The sequence below is a fragment of the Corvus kubaryi genome, unplaced genomic scaffold (assembly GCF_017639235.1).
Source record: "Corvus kubaryi isolate FWS band 111438036 unplaced genomic scaffold, C.kubaryi_AGA036_p1.0 138, whole genome shotgun sequence".
NCBI classification, from domain to species: Eukaryota; Metazoa; Chordata; class Aves; order Passeriformes; family Corvidae; genus Corvus; species Corvus kubaryi.
The window spans coordinates 12,233,511-12,248,741 of NW_024580672.1; the positions used below are offsets into that span (position 1 = coordinate 12,233,511).

Here is a 15,231-nt window from a genome sequence, read left to right on the forward strand (position 1 = left end):
GCAGAATCCCTGGCATTTAGAAATGGGACTTACCAGGTGTAAGAACACACAAAAATTACTTATTTTTAGTATATGAGCCATTCTTACAATGGGCCAGAATAATTCAATACTTACTTGAGTCTAAACTAGTTTTTATAGGGAATGTGAGCTTGACCTCATTGATAAAGATGTCACTAAAGTTTAGTGACAATTAGAGAATCAGGACAATAGGTCCTCACAAAGAACAATTTTCAGATACAGTCAGTGTAGAAGCAGAGAGCACCAAATTACAGAAAACCAGAGAAAATTCAAGCATATCCCTCACCATCTCGATCATTCCATCATTTTAGTTTATGCTGAGCAAAAAAAAAGGCACTGTTTCAGGATAATTCCATCCTTCAAACCTGAGCAATCCAGGGAGCATACCTGATCCTGTAGAGTGAGACATGGCATTGATCAAGGAAGAGCTGCTTTGGTATCCACCAAGGGAAGAGCCAGCAGGCAGAGTGGAGGACCACATGTATGAAGGGAGGGCAGTATTCAGTACAGTTGTGTCATATGTCCCCGACACTGTAAAAACCCAAACAAACAAAAGTGGTTTTCAATGAAACCAGGTGTATGGCTTAGCATGCACTGCAGGTTTATATGGCAAACAACTTAAATTTCAATTACCCTTGTGGAGTCAGTCCAACGACGCCAGGTCAACATGGCATAACTGACCTCAAATGTCAGCTGATTACAGCCCACACGAATTTTAACCAATGGAATAAAGATTGACCTGATAGCATGATCATTCACAAAACACCTTGAAGAGATTTCATTGCTCATAGATGTTACGCTACCAGAATGAACCACTCCAGTCTGCCATTCTATTAATAAATCACCCTGAGCCATGGGATGTATGGCTTTTGCTTCCCACACATCTCTGACTGGTTCACTAGTGTATTGGACTAAAATTCTCAGTTTTAGACAAGATTGGAGCTCTGAGTAAGATAAAAGATATTTTTCTTAGATACTGGTGGAAGACAATGGAGTGAATATCAATACCACTTCCTCAAGCCCTGTGGTGAGGCGTATAAATAACTACAGAAGGCTGAAGTATTTTAAGTACCACTTCAATTGGGTACCAATTCAATCCCACTACAATCACGGGATCCTAGAATCACAGAATGGTTTGGGTTGGAAGGGACCTCAAAGACCCTCTAGTTCCAACCTCCTGCCATGGGCAGGGACAGCTTCCACTAGACCAAGTTACTGAAAGTCTCATCCATCCTGTCCTGGAACACTTCCACGGATGGGGCATCCACAGCTTCTCTGGGTAATCTGTTCCAGTGCCTCACCACTCGCAAAGTAAAGAATTTCTTCCTCATGTCTGGTCTAAGCCTGCCCTCTTTCAGTTTGAAGCTATTCCCCCTTGTCCTGTCACACAGCTCCTGATGAGTTACTACCAAATGGTATGGCTAATAAATCACTCACTGAAATGCTGTCTTCAGTACTATCTCCATCTTACTTGGAGATAAGAGAGCAAATCACTCTCAGACACATTTGCTTAGAGCTCCTATCTCTGCCAGAAATACCTCTGAATTGAAGCTGGTGGCAGAAAGAATAGACTTACTTTTATGGAAATTAGACTAGTCACTAGAAAGATGGCTCTTGTTGTGGCAACACCTGGACAGTCTTTCAGCATTCTGACCCTTTTTCTGTACTGGGACACCATGTATTCTTACCTGGATGTTCTTAGCAACTGAGTACTTTTTATGGCAAATGCTGTTTGGAATGACTGCAACATTGCTAAAGGCCAAGTACCTGACTGAGAACTCTCAGTGACCATCTTCGTCTCCACCACAGCCTTTTTTGGTATCGGGAGTGTACTGGATGATGACCGAGTAGGGCTGCAGCTGGCAGATCGACTTCCTTTCAGCAAACGTTTCACATCATCCAACTCTGTCCCTAGCAGGAAAAGCAAGTGTCCAGAATCACCCAAAAGCCAGTGTTTCACTGATCTGTAATCTTGCTCTGGATATAAATCCTTCAGTGGAATTTATCTGCATGTCTATGAAGTTGTTACTTTTTGGGAGTGCCACTTAATGACAAAGCTCCAGAGGATGTTTCTGGGACTAAGTACCATTTTAAATCTTTGCAAGAGCACCACCTAACCCACAGCATGCTTCCTTGTCCAGAAAGGGGACTCAAATTTATGTTCTTAACAGGAAAAGACATAACCCTAGCAGCAACATCCTCTATCTTATCCCTGATACCCCTGGGATAAAAGTCATGGCACTTACATCTGCCAGAGGGAGATGCGCTCTGCAGTCGGACTCGTATTTCACTCTCTGGGAAGATAAAAAGCAGATCATGAATATGGAGATTCATTTGTGCCCTGGGCTGGGAACAAATCTTTAGGCTGAAATGAATTCCTTCCTTCTTGCTGTCTATATTCCACCTTGCTGTCTTGCTGCTTATTCTGAGCAGTACTTATGGCCCATGTGAATTGGCTGCAAATTGGCTGGGGTGACTTTTTGTTTTGGGATCACATTCTGTTACTCTGAATTCCAGGGAATTATATTTCACTCATTGATGGCCTCTGTTGAAGTCAATAGTGCTGCTACTGTCAGATAAACAGAAGGTCTAATTATGCAGTCCTCAATGATGCTGATGTTCCCATTCATCACAAATATTATTTTTATTGTCCTTCTGAACAAAAAAACTAGAGAGCCAAAATAAGTTTACTAAATACACAAATTTCCTACTACTTCTTGGATAAAACTGACATCTCTACAATGGGCTGCATGGTTCAGTCTCTTAGCATGTGCTGATTTATGTTTTGGCTCACTGAATGTAACCAGTCCAGTTTTGAGACAACATTCTCACCAGGTACCCAATGCTATTACTTTGCTTTTACCGGACCTTTACTGTCCAGCACACGAAACTACAAAGTTAATGTGATTTGGCTGGGGTAAGCCTTTAAACTGGCTTCCCACCAGCAAAATGGCCAGCCAGAACCTGTGATACATGCTCCTCAAGATGAAATCTGACAGTGCATGCACTATAAAAGAAACACTATCTTGGCATTCATGTGGAGAAGATGATGGATTGGAATTATTTTCTGAAGTAATATGAGAAGCTGGACTTGATTCTCTGGTGTCTACTTTATTATGCATGGCCTAGTTCTGCTGGGAGCTCAGGTATGTAGTGTGCTAGAGGAAACTGTGACAATCTGAGGCAGAATAATTGGGAATGTGACACTCCAGGAGGACTGTGCAAGACCATGCTGTGATTTATACCCACTGCTAAAATTAACTTGAATAAAGTGACACTATAGTTTCCTCTTCAAGCAACTGGAAACAGATATTACACTCTTTGAGACCAAGATAATCCTTCTTTCCCCAACACTGTTAATAAATTATTAGGAGAGCTGAATGATTTAAACAATGCAGAGCTTTACAGTGAGCTGGCTACACAGAACACAGTAAGTCCACAATTTTCTTACCATTTCTTTACTACCAGCATGAGATTATTTCAGGGTATGCCTTTATGGTTTGCAAGAAAGGTCACAGTAGGAGAAGCATGAATGCAATTACTGTAAATATGTCAGAGGTGGGTCCCAGAGCACAGATGGACTAAGGTTATGGTAGTGAACAGACAAGACGGAAGACTATGTCCTATGCCTTCAGACATCCAGGTTCCCAAGTAGATCCCAACACAGTCCAAACTACCATGACCTTCACTAAGGTCAATTTTTACACCAAGCATGTTTAAACAACTGCTTACATATTCATGGTTCACATCTGAAGTGGTGTAGATCCACGTACCTCATCTGACTGCTCTACATGTAAACTGGTGGATTCCAGCTAAAGAATAGGTCTATTGAACACACCCGAATTATGCTGAACTGAAAAAAGTAGGCTTCTCAAAGAACAGCATCACTCACCTCGACTTTGGCTTCTCCCCCTTGTAGAGGCAGATGCTGCGAACAGCAATGAGAGAAAAGCAGTATTAGTCTTTAATGCCTATGACACCTCTGAAAATTAACATACTGATCTTGTTCAGGGTGCTCATATTCAGACAGTAACTTTTCTTGGAGCACAGCTGGGAGAATTAAACCATAAGAGTTTTTACCAGGCCCCCTTTAGACTACAAGGTATCTTACAGAATCAGTAGCACCTTTATCGTTTCTGGACCGGATGTTTCTTATTGTACAGAGAAATGTGGTTCATATATGGCAATGTCCCATTTCAAATGGCCAAAAGGAAGTTAATAGGCCTGTTTACCCCACTGACCAATGCTGGATATTGTGAAACCCTGCCTTCTCTATGAGCCCAAAGCTGACCTGATCATAATGTTTCACCATCTTCACTGAGTAAAATCAGCAGCTCAGAGTTTGCACAGGGCAAGCTCATATCTGCTGACAATGTTCAGTGTAAATATATCACTTGATAACCACTTCATCTTTCCATATATACTTGCTGAAGTCTAGAAATGAGCTATGGGAAAAGTATGTCCAGCAATGGCTCAAAACCCTAAGAGTCTGGACTTTCTTGCTTGCAGCTGTTCTCCCAGCTATTTTTGAAGGGTAAAGGGAATGCTATGGAGTTACCCATGTCTGTCTTCTCCTGTCCATGTCCTATATCATTCAGGGAGCATCACAAAAGCAGCTGAGAGTAGCAGATACAGAGTATGCACCCTCTGTTTGAATATAATCAGCTAGAGGCCTGACTGTCAGCTGTTAATGTAAATCCCAAATAACTCCTCTGAAGGAGAGGCATGACTGCCCAGGTAGAAGCAGCACAGGTAGAGCAGGACACAGCAATGTACAAAAAGCCATTATGGTCATCCACTCACATGACCTTGCCATAACATTCAGAGGAACAGCTCTAAAAAGAACATACCAAAATCTTTCCTGGGAAACTCAGGAGAAGAGTTGGCACTGGAGCTCCCTGCAAAGAACAGAAAGGTGTTCATTAATACTTTGCATACGATCATTAAAAGCTTTCAAAACATGTCTTCCTGGCAACTGTTTAATCTCAGTAGGCAGCAAACATTTCCATTTAAAAACAGAGCTATTCAGGTTTCACATGAAAGAACTGCTAATATCTTTCAACAAATACATGCCACAGCTCCTTTTAGGAATGAGCATTACTCTTAGGATAAAAGGATGTAATCATTAAATTGTGTCCCTGATGGCTTATTTCCTAGGAAAACCACAATGGGATTCTTGTCCTATTGGGGACAATTCTGCATTAATGTGACCTTAGAGTGCACTGCACATTGCCTCCCTTCTATGGCACGTTCTGTGATACCTTCATATGTTGCATGGCGGTTGACATAGGTTTTTCTTTCAAATGTTGAGCCAGGTGATTTGGTGAGAGTAGAGCTGGGAGACTGAGCTTGTCTGTAGCTGGAGGATGATGATGTTGAATTCAATCTACCACTTCCACCTATAGTTAAAACAAAACGCCCTCAGCAAATGGAAGAGAAGCCCTGGCTGTTCACTCTGTATGCCCTGGGTGCTTTATGTTACTGTCTTCTGAGCTGGACAAATTTGCATTGGTGTTTCACAACTAGAGATGGACAAGAACAATATTTGGGTCTAACTCTGGCTATCCTCAGCATTCAATGCAGAGAGGAGTATTGGCTATTACTGTGGTTTCAAGACAAATCTTGTCAATAATAAGTATGAAACTGGGTTCTGGCCTAGGGCAATAGTGAGCCATCTCCCCCAAGCAGAAACCAATCTAGTTCTGGATGATGCTGAGTTTTGGTTAGGATATAGATTCACTTGTAAACTCAAGTGTTACATGACACAGGCTACAAAAACTGGGAGACTGTTAAACCAAACTCAGAATGCTGAAGGATGCAGTTTATGAGATAATGGAAAGCAGAGATGAGTCCACTTCCCTATAAAGCAGCTATCCATGCTCTCACTTAGTCGATTTTCTGGAGAAGTGATTGAGGTGTGCATCAGGCCTGAGACAGCCTGGAGGTTAATAGTAGCTGTTATTTGTAGACAGAGGACACAATTTCCCTCCTAATTCACATCAGTGCTGGGGAGAAGGAACTGAGCAGATGTAACTAATGTGTTCATACCCTTGCACAAAATCTAATGCTGGAATATGATCAGGGTGCAGCAAAAAGGGAGCTCTGTGATAAACTGCAACCTACCTATGCTGATCAGCAGCATCAAACTGGATATTGTTTACCCATCCCTATAAAAACGGTGTGTCCTTTTGGTCTCAACAGTGTTTTTGTGCCAACTTTCCCTCTAAAAAGACCTGTTTTGTTCTGTAACTTTTCCATTCAATTCAGCAGAAAGAACTACTGTAACAAGTAGGCCTCTGTTAGAGGCATTCTGCAAGAAAGTGGGAAAAAAGAGACTACAGAATGCTCTGTGAAACTGCAAGAACTCAGTATCTCTGAAGTTCAGGTTCTTTTCTCTTCTTCCACATACTGGAAAGTAATCAAAGGAAGATGGTAATGCTGCATGGCCCTCTGAGTTTGCAGGTCTGGGTTTAGTTCTCACACTGGTGCCAGTCCAATGAGACTGACATCTTTACTGGAGTTACTTCACATGTGCCCCGAGCCAGTGATTCCACACTCTGGCCTTTAACTGGCATGCAGGTGTCTGTCAGATCTGTTTGGTATGGCTAACTCTCCCCTTGAGCTTTCAATCTGCACTTCACTCCCTTTGGTTTGTCAGCTCCCTTTGAGCACAAAGAATGTTTTCCATAAGGAGAGTTATACAGTCGATCCCACTGGAGACAGAGAAGTGTGCCAGGTACCTGGCTAGGAAGCTTAGTCTTTAGAAGCCTTTGCTATGACAGTCTAACAGCTGAGCAAAGAATGCTGTTAGAGAAGAATCCTGGTTTTATGGAGTAGGCAGCACACACTGATTTAGCATGTCCAGAAAATCTGGCCAAGTGTTCAAAGTGCTAAAGTCATGGACACACAAACATAGGAAAACATTTTCTAGGAAATTCTTTCATAATATTCTACCCTCAGCAAGATCAACAAAAAGATTAATCAAAACTGCCTTTAGAACAAAAATTGTCAGAAAGACTGTGATTTGGAAAAACTGAAAGAAGGGAAATTCAGCTTCTGAATGATTTCTTAAAAACAGTAGGAATGACATTTTTTGTTGTTCTCCCGAAATTAGGTTTTCCCTGTGGAAAATTGAACTTTTTCCACTAACTTACCCATTCTCAAACCCAACTTTAGGGAAGGAATACCTTCACTTTGCGTGTCTATTTGCCACTGTTACTTTCATAAACCCTGTTTTCCTTACCCCTGTCTCACCCTACTTCCCTGCCTTGAATCTCTCCTCAGCCCATTTCTGCTGCCTTTGCTCTCTGTTTCCTACTGGGCAATGCTTTCATTCCTTACTTGAGGTCACATAGCTGCTTCCATGGGTGTACGACCGCTTTTCCACTCCACTCCCTCCAGTGTGGGATGATGTTTTGAGCCCACTGCTGCTCCCTCCTTCTGAAAGAAATAAGCACAAAATGAGACATTGTCTCCAGGCAGGAGATAAGAAAGGCAAGGACACTTCAAGACAAGGCAGGAGGGACCCAAAGTTGTCCACACACTCAATTACAAGTACAGCTTCCTATCTGGTGAGAGATCAGAGCTGCAGAGAAGTGTCTTGGCAGAGCAGACAAACACTTGCACTCCACAGCCAGCAGGTTTGTAGTCAAGTTTTCCTCCATACACAGACTGAAGAATACCCCTGTTAACCCTCATCATAAATGAGATGACAGTGCAATTCCTTGCCAACTCAGCTGCAGCAAGCTAATCAAGGATATGGTGAGATAAAGAGTGTGGAGGATTCTTCCCTATTTGGAGCTTGTACTTCTCTGCAGAGGTAGAAATAACATGTGACTTCTGATATTATCCGAAAAGATTCACTCACTGTTGCCAACTGGGTAAGATGACACGGAAAATAATACACTGTAGCCCAAGCAGCGGAGGCTGCAGACCCATCACTTTTGATCCCTCTTCCCAATAGACAATCACCACTGGAGACCCAATATCTGGACTTAAATCTTTGGAGAGTCTGGTCTTCCAGTCTTAGTGGAGTATGGGGCTCTGTTTCTGACAATACCCAGACAGGTCCCCAAATACTACTCCTCTCTGGTAACAAGTATTTTGGGAGAAAGGCATTTCTGCTTTCCTTTGGGTGCAGATCTTTATGCACTGAGACCTGCTGTACCCATGGATTTATGGAAATAATGAAAATAATGCAGACGAATAAATAGCACGGAGAGGCACAGAACATTGTGCAGAAGCAATGCAATGACTGAGAATTACTTACTGGGTGGCAAGGATGTCAGTCTTGTGGTTACAGTCTCTGTAATAACTGAGGGAAGAAAAGGGTGCAGAAGTAACAGCATGTTAATATAGCCAAACTGGATCAATGTTCTACCTATTTTCTATGCAAAAGCATGACTTGTTCAAAGAAGATTGACTCATTTAAATAAAAGTTGCTTAAGACCACACTGCCTGGGGCTGTGGCTACAGGCTCATTATCACACAATGCTGTGTTTCTTTGCAGGTCTTTCTAGTTCTGAATGCTAGCTTCTGCCATGAAAGATTTTTTTCTTTACCTGTAAAAAGATCCCTGTAAACTTTCTGGGCACTTCTGAACCACAGCCATTGCTGTAACAGCAAAGCCCATGGTCAGACCCCTTAGTATCTTCCTACTAGTTAATTCTCATAAGGTCAGTAGAAATTAACCTTTGTTTCACACAAAGTCCTCAGACATTTTCTAGGCCACCCAGGGCATTGATAGCAGAGGTAGGAGCAGCACACCAATGTCTGCGCTACTGGTTAGACATGCTACAACAGGGCAATCATCTGGTTAAACAATCAGGTCATGATACACATCTCTAAATGTCTGATCTTGGCCCATTCTATTCCTTATTCTGACTTCAACACAGACCAGGGCCCGGAGCAGAATTTAATTCTGGACCTCCAGTCAGCATTTAATCCCTTACAGAAATGGCCATTCACTTCTCGGGTTTCTGGGGTGTGATACAAAAATTTAAAATCTCCTCCTTACGTCTTTCAGTAACTTCTGATCCATCTTGCCTCGTTTTCCTTGTTATAGAATCCATATCATTGCCACCTGCAAAGAAAACAGAGGGACTGCACTCAGAGCTCTGTGAAGAGTAAGAAATGACAACAGCTCCCCACAAGTCCCACCACTTTGCTCCCTTTGGATGGGGACTAGACTGCCTGGAAGATGTCTGTGCCAGGGAATTTACAGCGCCCTTCCAGAGCCATATGATTTTTACTAACGGACTGGCACCTACAACACTGGATGCTGCACAAGGCACCAGAGCTGAAATACCAGGAGGGGCTGTAAAGCCAACAGGTGAGGTCGAGGCAGTTGAAGCAAATCCACTCAGTGATGGAGTTTAGACCTGGATTTATATCCAGACTACACTACATTATGGTTTCCAGCTGTGCCCCATAAAGGTTTGATGAAAACCAGAAGATCCAAGTACTACTCCCATACATCTCTTCTGGGCAGGACTCAACAGTACAGGGTTAACTGTGCAGGCAAAGTTGCAGGAGTAAGCTACCTGCACTTTGCCAGTACTGTCAGAAAAACCTCAGCAGACATACTGCTGCTCTGCTGACAGTAATAGTGCGTTCTCAGGGTACACTTACGCTAAAGCCACAGCACTGACTTTAGCAAAGCAGAAAAAGCACTGGAGGTACCTTTGAACTAGCTATTTCTGGCAGCAAGGAGCTTAAGGTAGGAAGTGCTTTATCTTGCTTTACAAGCAGAGCAGCAACAGTTTGGAGACCTTGTCTGTGGCTTTGGAATCTGATCTAATTTAATGCCAGCTCAGGTCAGTCTACACAGTACTGGAATCAATGCTGTGAATGCTGTGTACACACTTTTTCGTTACTTGGATCCCTCTCTAGTCAAAATTATAATCTCTAGCAGAGGTATGACTGTCTGTCAAGGCAAGAATACCACAAAAAACATGATTGTGGAAAAGAGACATCATCTAGAAGAGAAAACACTTCTGTCAGAGGAACCACACAATTGCTCACTCCTAGTCTTACTAAGATAACATTTCATCTTGTGCAGCCACAGAAAATGAGAAGTAAAAGATTTTAATTTACACACAAGCTCACCATAGGGCAAAGCCCTTCACTGGATTTGGAGTCTCCTCCTTAAAACTGAAGGCCCAGCTGTACCAAAACCAACACATTTAAGATGGTGAGTCTAAAAAAAGCTTTGGGCAAAATTCCTTCCAAGTTTTAAAGCCCAGCTTGATGCAGAACCCAAGACCATGTCCCCCAATTCTGTTAAATTTGAGTTTAATCCTCATCATTCCTCTTACTCTTTTGTAAACTGCAGCCCCCTTGATGTTACACTTGTACTGCCCAGGCACAAATACTGACACAAGGCAAGATGCAGCAGAGAATCTGCAGGAATATCCAACATTCAGATTTGTCTTTAACCAGCCCCTGCTATTCCCAGAGCTGGACAGGAATTTGAGTGGAGAAGGCACAGTGCCAGCCAAGCCACTCTAGCCCCCCATGACAGACTCATCTGCACTTTGCAGAGAACACCACAGTGCCCACTAGCCCTCACTCTGCACTGCGGACCCTGAGCTTGTCTAAACAGCCCTGTAAGTGGGGCTCCCGAGGCCACATCCAAATCCTTACACAACCTGGTGGCAACAGGATGCTGCTCAACCCTTACAAGGCTTGCTAAAACTAGGGATTTCCAAGGGATCTTCCAGGGTGTCGATTCCAAGGCATATGCAAGACTGGAGCTATATGCATTAGGAGAGTTCCTCCTCTAGCAGGATAACAGTTCCCTGCAACAGAAGGGTTTCTGGTCATTCACTCCAAGGAAAGGCATTATCCCAGCTACTCTTCTTTACTACCTCAACAGTGGAAGCATCTTTCAAGCTCTCTCCCTAGAAACAGATGCTGGAAGCTGTTGTGTAGATGTCAGCACTGTTGGCTTTATCAGTGTTTTTGGCAAGGAGCACAGTTTTGTATTTGGAAACTGCTTTCCTACTGCTTTGTAGCCCCAGAACTCCACTTTCTCTCTGCTATTGGGAGGTGGTGCTGGTTATGGATGCTGGAAGAGGCCAGCACCACCATGGAGTGAATGCACCTTTTGCATCTTTGCCTTTCCTTGAGAAAGGGAAGTATCTTGCTGTGATATCAATTAGGGAAAAAAAAAAAAGTTACAGCCCATCTTTGGAGCCATGCATGCCACAGCCTGGCCCCAGCACACAGTGCCTTTGCATGTGTGCTTGGCACATGGATGCCAGCAGGCAGACTGCACTGCATTTCCATTACCTGTCAGGCCTGACTCATCTCCCCAGCTCCTATCTGGAGTCACAAAAGCATAGCTGTGGGCTATGTCTGTGGCACAGCAACAGTGCTGTTGAATCAGAGAAGTCATCTGCAATTGTCTTGAAGCAACAAGCAGCAACTTGTGAAGTGGGATCACTCAGTGCAGGAAGCAACACTATGGCCCCTTTTACATAAGCTCAGGGGCTGTAGTGTGCTTGTGGCACCCACAGAAACAGAGAACTTGCAGCCATTATTGGCACTAGGAACCAGGAGAGGTCTGGTACTGCCACACTGCAAGCTGCTTCCTCTCTGTACAGCATTGAAAGCAGGACAGTAATAACTGCCCAGCACTGCAAGACATGCTCAGATTTGTGCTTTCCACAAAAGCCTGACAATGCAGCTGACCTCTTGCACCCCCTGTTCCACGTCACTGCAGGGCAGCACACTGGCAAGGACACTAAGCCATTCTGAGATGGGACATTCAACTCCCTTTTATTATTTTAGGATCTAGGTATTGTATGCAATGGTAATAAAGTTTATTACAGACGTTTTTCAAAGGGGAGTGGAACAGCCACAAAGCTGTCCTTTGGTGGAGAAAAAAAAAAGCAAGCACGTTTCAGATACTTTTATCCCTCCACAATGTTCTCCCCGTTTTCATCTCACAATGCTGTTGTGCTCACAGCACATCTTTTCAGCTCTCTCCTCTCTCCAGAGGTTCCTACTGTAATACACTCTATTAGGAGAAAGAGGCACCTGCAGGTGCTGAGATCAATAATACTTAATGTCAGCAGAACTTTTTGATCATGAATACTCTGACACTCAGCAGATGCCTCCAAATTATACCACTGACTATGTCTCCCATCATATCACGTCTCTTAGGGTGCCTCTTCCTTTTAACCAAGCCTTTCATGTGCCACTGGCCTGGAATTAAAAGAACTGGTTAAAAAATGATCCCTTATCTCTTTTACCCCACAGACTAGGAATTTGATCTTCTGTTCTAAAAGCTGTTGCTTTCAAGTTATTTTACCAAAACCCAAACAGTCAGAATTGAATAAACCAAATCATACTTCCAAATCTGCTCATTTTGTAGGCTGAAATGATGCAAATTCCAGGGAAGCAAGTTAGATGCCCAGCCAAAGCTTGGACATGCTGTAGGAACCAAATTCTTCCCTGCCCACAACCTGTCCTGGCTTCTTTGACACCAATATGTGCTCACAACTCAGAGAACAAGCAGTAGAGCTGCCCAGACTTCACTCTGCTCTGCCAGACACCTTCCTTTCAAAAATGTGTCCTCACTGTCCCTACTTAACTGTGCTACTCAAAAAGAAATAGGCCATGCTGACCTGCACAAGCTTCTTGGCTCTGGCACACGAAAGGAGACAAACAGTCGGGTATTAATGAAAAAAATCTTTGCAGAAGGGGAAAGATCTGCTGTCACCATTCCACAAATGAAGCAACTAGTCACAGACGGACAAGTAACTTCCCTAAAGTCACTCAAGTCAGTCTGAAGACAGGAAAAGGTAAATCTTTTACTCTATGTCACTATGTTCAAATTGCTGGACCTGCTGTAGAAAGGATTCAAACTGAATCTCAAATCACACTTTTCTGACTTACTGTGACCAAAACACCTCATAATCTTCTATGACAAAAATACAGCACAAAGTACATGATCAATGAGTCACTGCTGATAATCAACCCACTTCTGAGACAAAGCAAAGTTTGTCCATGGCAACACAAACTTTCACTCAGAAGCAGTTCCAGGCATTCTCAGGACTATTAATTCCTTAATATTACACCCTGCACCCACCATCTGAAGCTCCAATTTACAATCACTACTCCTCCACCACATTCCAGATCTGCTCAGTTTTAAAAACAGCCAACAGATGATCTGCATTTCACCATGCCAGTATCCTTATGGAACAGAGAATATTCAGCTAAACTTCATCTATTTTGCGGTAGTTTCACAAAACGCATTAAAAATGTACCTATAACTTGGCTTCAAATTTCATTTCTCCCAGCAGGTAAACTCCTTTCACTGGATACTCACTTCAAAAGAGTAGTATTCACTGACAAAGAGAAACCCAAAATGACCCAGCCCTTATGCAAACTTGTTTTCATATTGTATTCCCCACAGAAAAATGTAACACCTCCTTTATCCTGCATGAAAAGTCAGCGTTGTTCTTAAAGGAATCTGGAAGACAGAAAATAAAGGATCCCTTTTTGTGCCTTTTTTTTTTTTTTTTTTAGTAATGTAACTTACCTGGAGTGCTTTGGTTACTGAAATGAAAATCTTTTTTCCTCCTCAACTGCTTCCCTTCTACCAAAAATTTTCCACCTACACTTTATATCATGTCCTTCCAAAGGTGTGTGGAACCTGAGTGATCATCCAAAAATGTTCACCTCTTCTTTATTTATCCTGTTTTATTCTCGCCCTTCTTTTGCTTTTCTATTCCCTTGCTCTTATACAAGTCCCAACAAAGGCGTGTCGTGGTTTCCTGCCTCACCCTACCCTTCAAATTATCTGACACTCACTGAAAAAAAAGATCTGCCTCCAGGAATCAAACTTTATTGAAAGCAAAAATGCTCCTTCCTATTTGCTCAGGTAGATTAACTATTAAGATCCCAGACAAAGGTAAAAAGGCTTATGTCAGGGAATATAAACATGTATAGCAGTACTCTCTGATACCTGATCTGAGATCTGTTTGGGCATTTTCTTGCAGGAAATTACACAGCACCTGCTGATGTTGCTGCAAAGCTGCCTGCAAGCTAAGCATGTTCTGCTGCTTGCGAATACAATGGGCTGAACTACCAGCTACTACAAACTGGCTGAAAACAACTCAAGTCAGTGATCTGAACTGTTTTGCCAACACCATCAATATTTATTTATATTCAGAAGATAGCAATATTAATAAATAAAAAATGCACCAAATTAAGTAAGAAACAGAATTTCTTCCATGTATACTACCTGCAAACTTCTCACTGAGTAGGAACTGAAGCAGAAGCGCAGCCATGGTGGGTCAAAGCAAACCTCCATCTAGCTCATGACCCTGCTTTCTAACCACAGCTCATTGTAACAGCCCTGGGAACACCAGGTGAACAGGACAAGCACATGCAGATATTTTCCTGGTGTACAGAGTCAAAAGTGACAGCACTGCAGTCATTTGCTGACAAGCGATTTTCCATTAATTTGTCCAATTGGTTTTTTAATCTGTACGTTTTAATACGTACAGTGTCCTACAGCAAAGATTTTTATAGCTTAACTATACCTTATGTAAAGACTTTTCCTCCTAATGGACATAACAGTGCCCTGTGCTTCTTTGTAAGAATCAGAGTTCACTTTGGCTTTTCTCACCCCACACAGATTTTGACAGATTCGTTCTGCTTAACACTTGGATTTTTGCCCAGACCTTTTGAGGGGGTGTAGCCTTGTACTGTCAAGACGGTGCCCTATTAAGTTCCATATTGGAAATTTCCAAAGGTGTGTAGGGACATGGCTGCTCTACAGCACTGCACTGCACTGCACTCCAAAGGCTATGCCCTGTGTTTTTGATGGGGATCAAGAATTCTTCAGAATTGATCAATGCATCTCCTAAATCCCAGACCTTGTATTTATATTTATCTTCAGTCAGACAGATATTTATGCAGCATGATTTCTTCCCTGCATTCAGGAAGCATCTATTACTCTGCTTTTGGAACACTAATCAAAGAACACTTAGTTGTCTAAACAAGCTGCATGTGGTAATTAAGTCATTAAGAGGTGTAGAACTCAGCCTGAGACCTGGTCAAATTGCATTTGGCTTTAAGACTTGACCAGAAGGATAAAATTGGCTTTAGCTTTCTGAACTTGGTGCTCTTTGAACGTGACACAAAACTGTCCCTCTTGTTATCAACTGCACCTAAAACCTGCACTTCATTCATCTTATT

General features: G+C 42.6%; 1 protein-coding gene across 4 annotated transcripts in view; it reads right to left on the bottom strand.

The window, feature by feature from the left end:
- The window catches only part of COL17A1 (collagen type XVII alpha 1 chain), a 39,602-nt gene extending 25,788 nt beyond the window's left edge, over positions 1-13,814 (bottom strand). For all 4 annotated transcript variants that reach the window (XM_042019262.1, XM_042019261.1, XM_042019259.1 and 1 more), the window contains exons 1-10: positions 13,568-13,814; positions 9,035-9,100; positions 8,288-8,332; positions 7,360-7,458; positions 5,280-5,417; positions 4,869-4,916; positions 3,911-3,946; positions 2,265-2,312; positions 1,786-1,929; positions 406-549 (exon numbers count right to left, since the gene is read on the bottom strand). In XM_042019262.1, the coding sequence (XP_041875196.1) occupies positions 406-549; positions 1,786-1,929; positions 2,265-2,312; positions 3,911-3,946; positions 4,869-4,916; positions 5,280-5,417; positions 7,360-7,458; positions 8,288-8,332; positions 9,035-9,089 (757 nt within the window). In that variant the 5' untranslated portion in view covers positions 9,090-9,100; positions 13,568-13,814. The remainder of the gene's footprint in view (positions 1-405; positions 550-1,785; positions 1,930-2,264; positions 2,313-3,910; positions 3,947-4,868; positions 4,917-5,279; positions 5,418-7,359; positions 7,459-8,287; positions 8,333-9,034; positions 9,101-13,567) is intronic.
- Between the last annotated feature and the right edge of the window lie 1,417 nt (positions 13,815-15,231).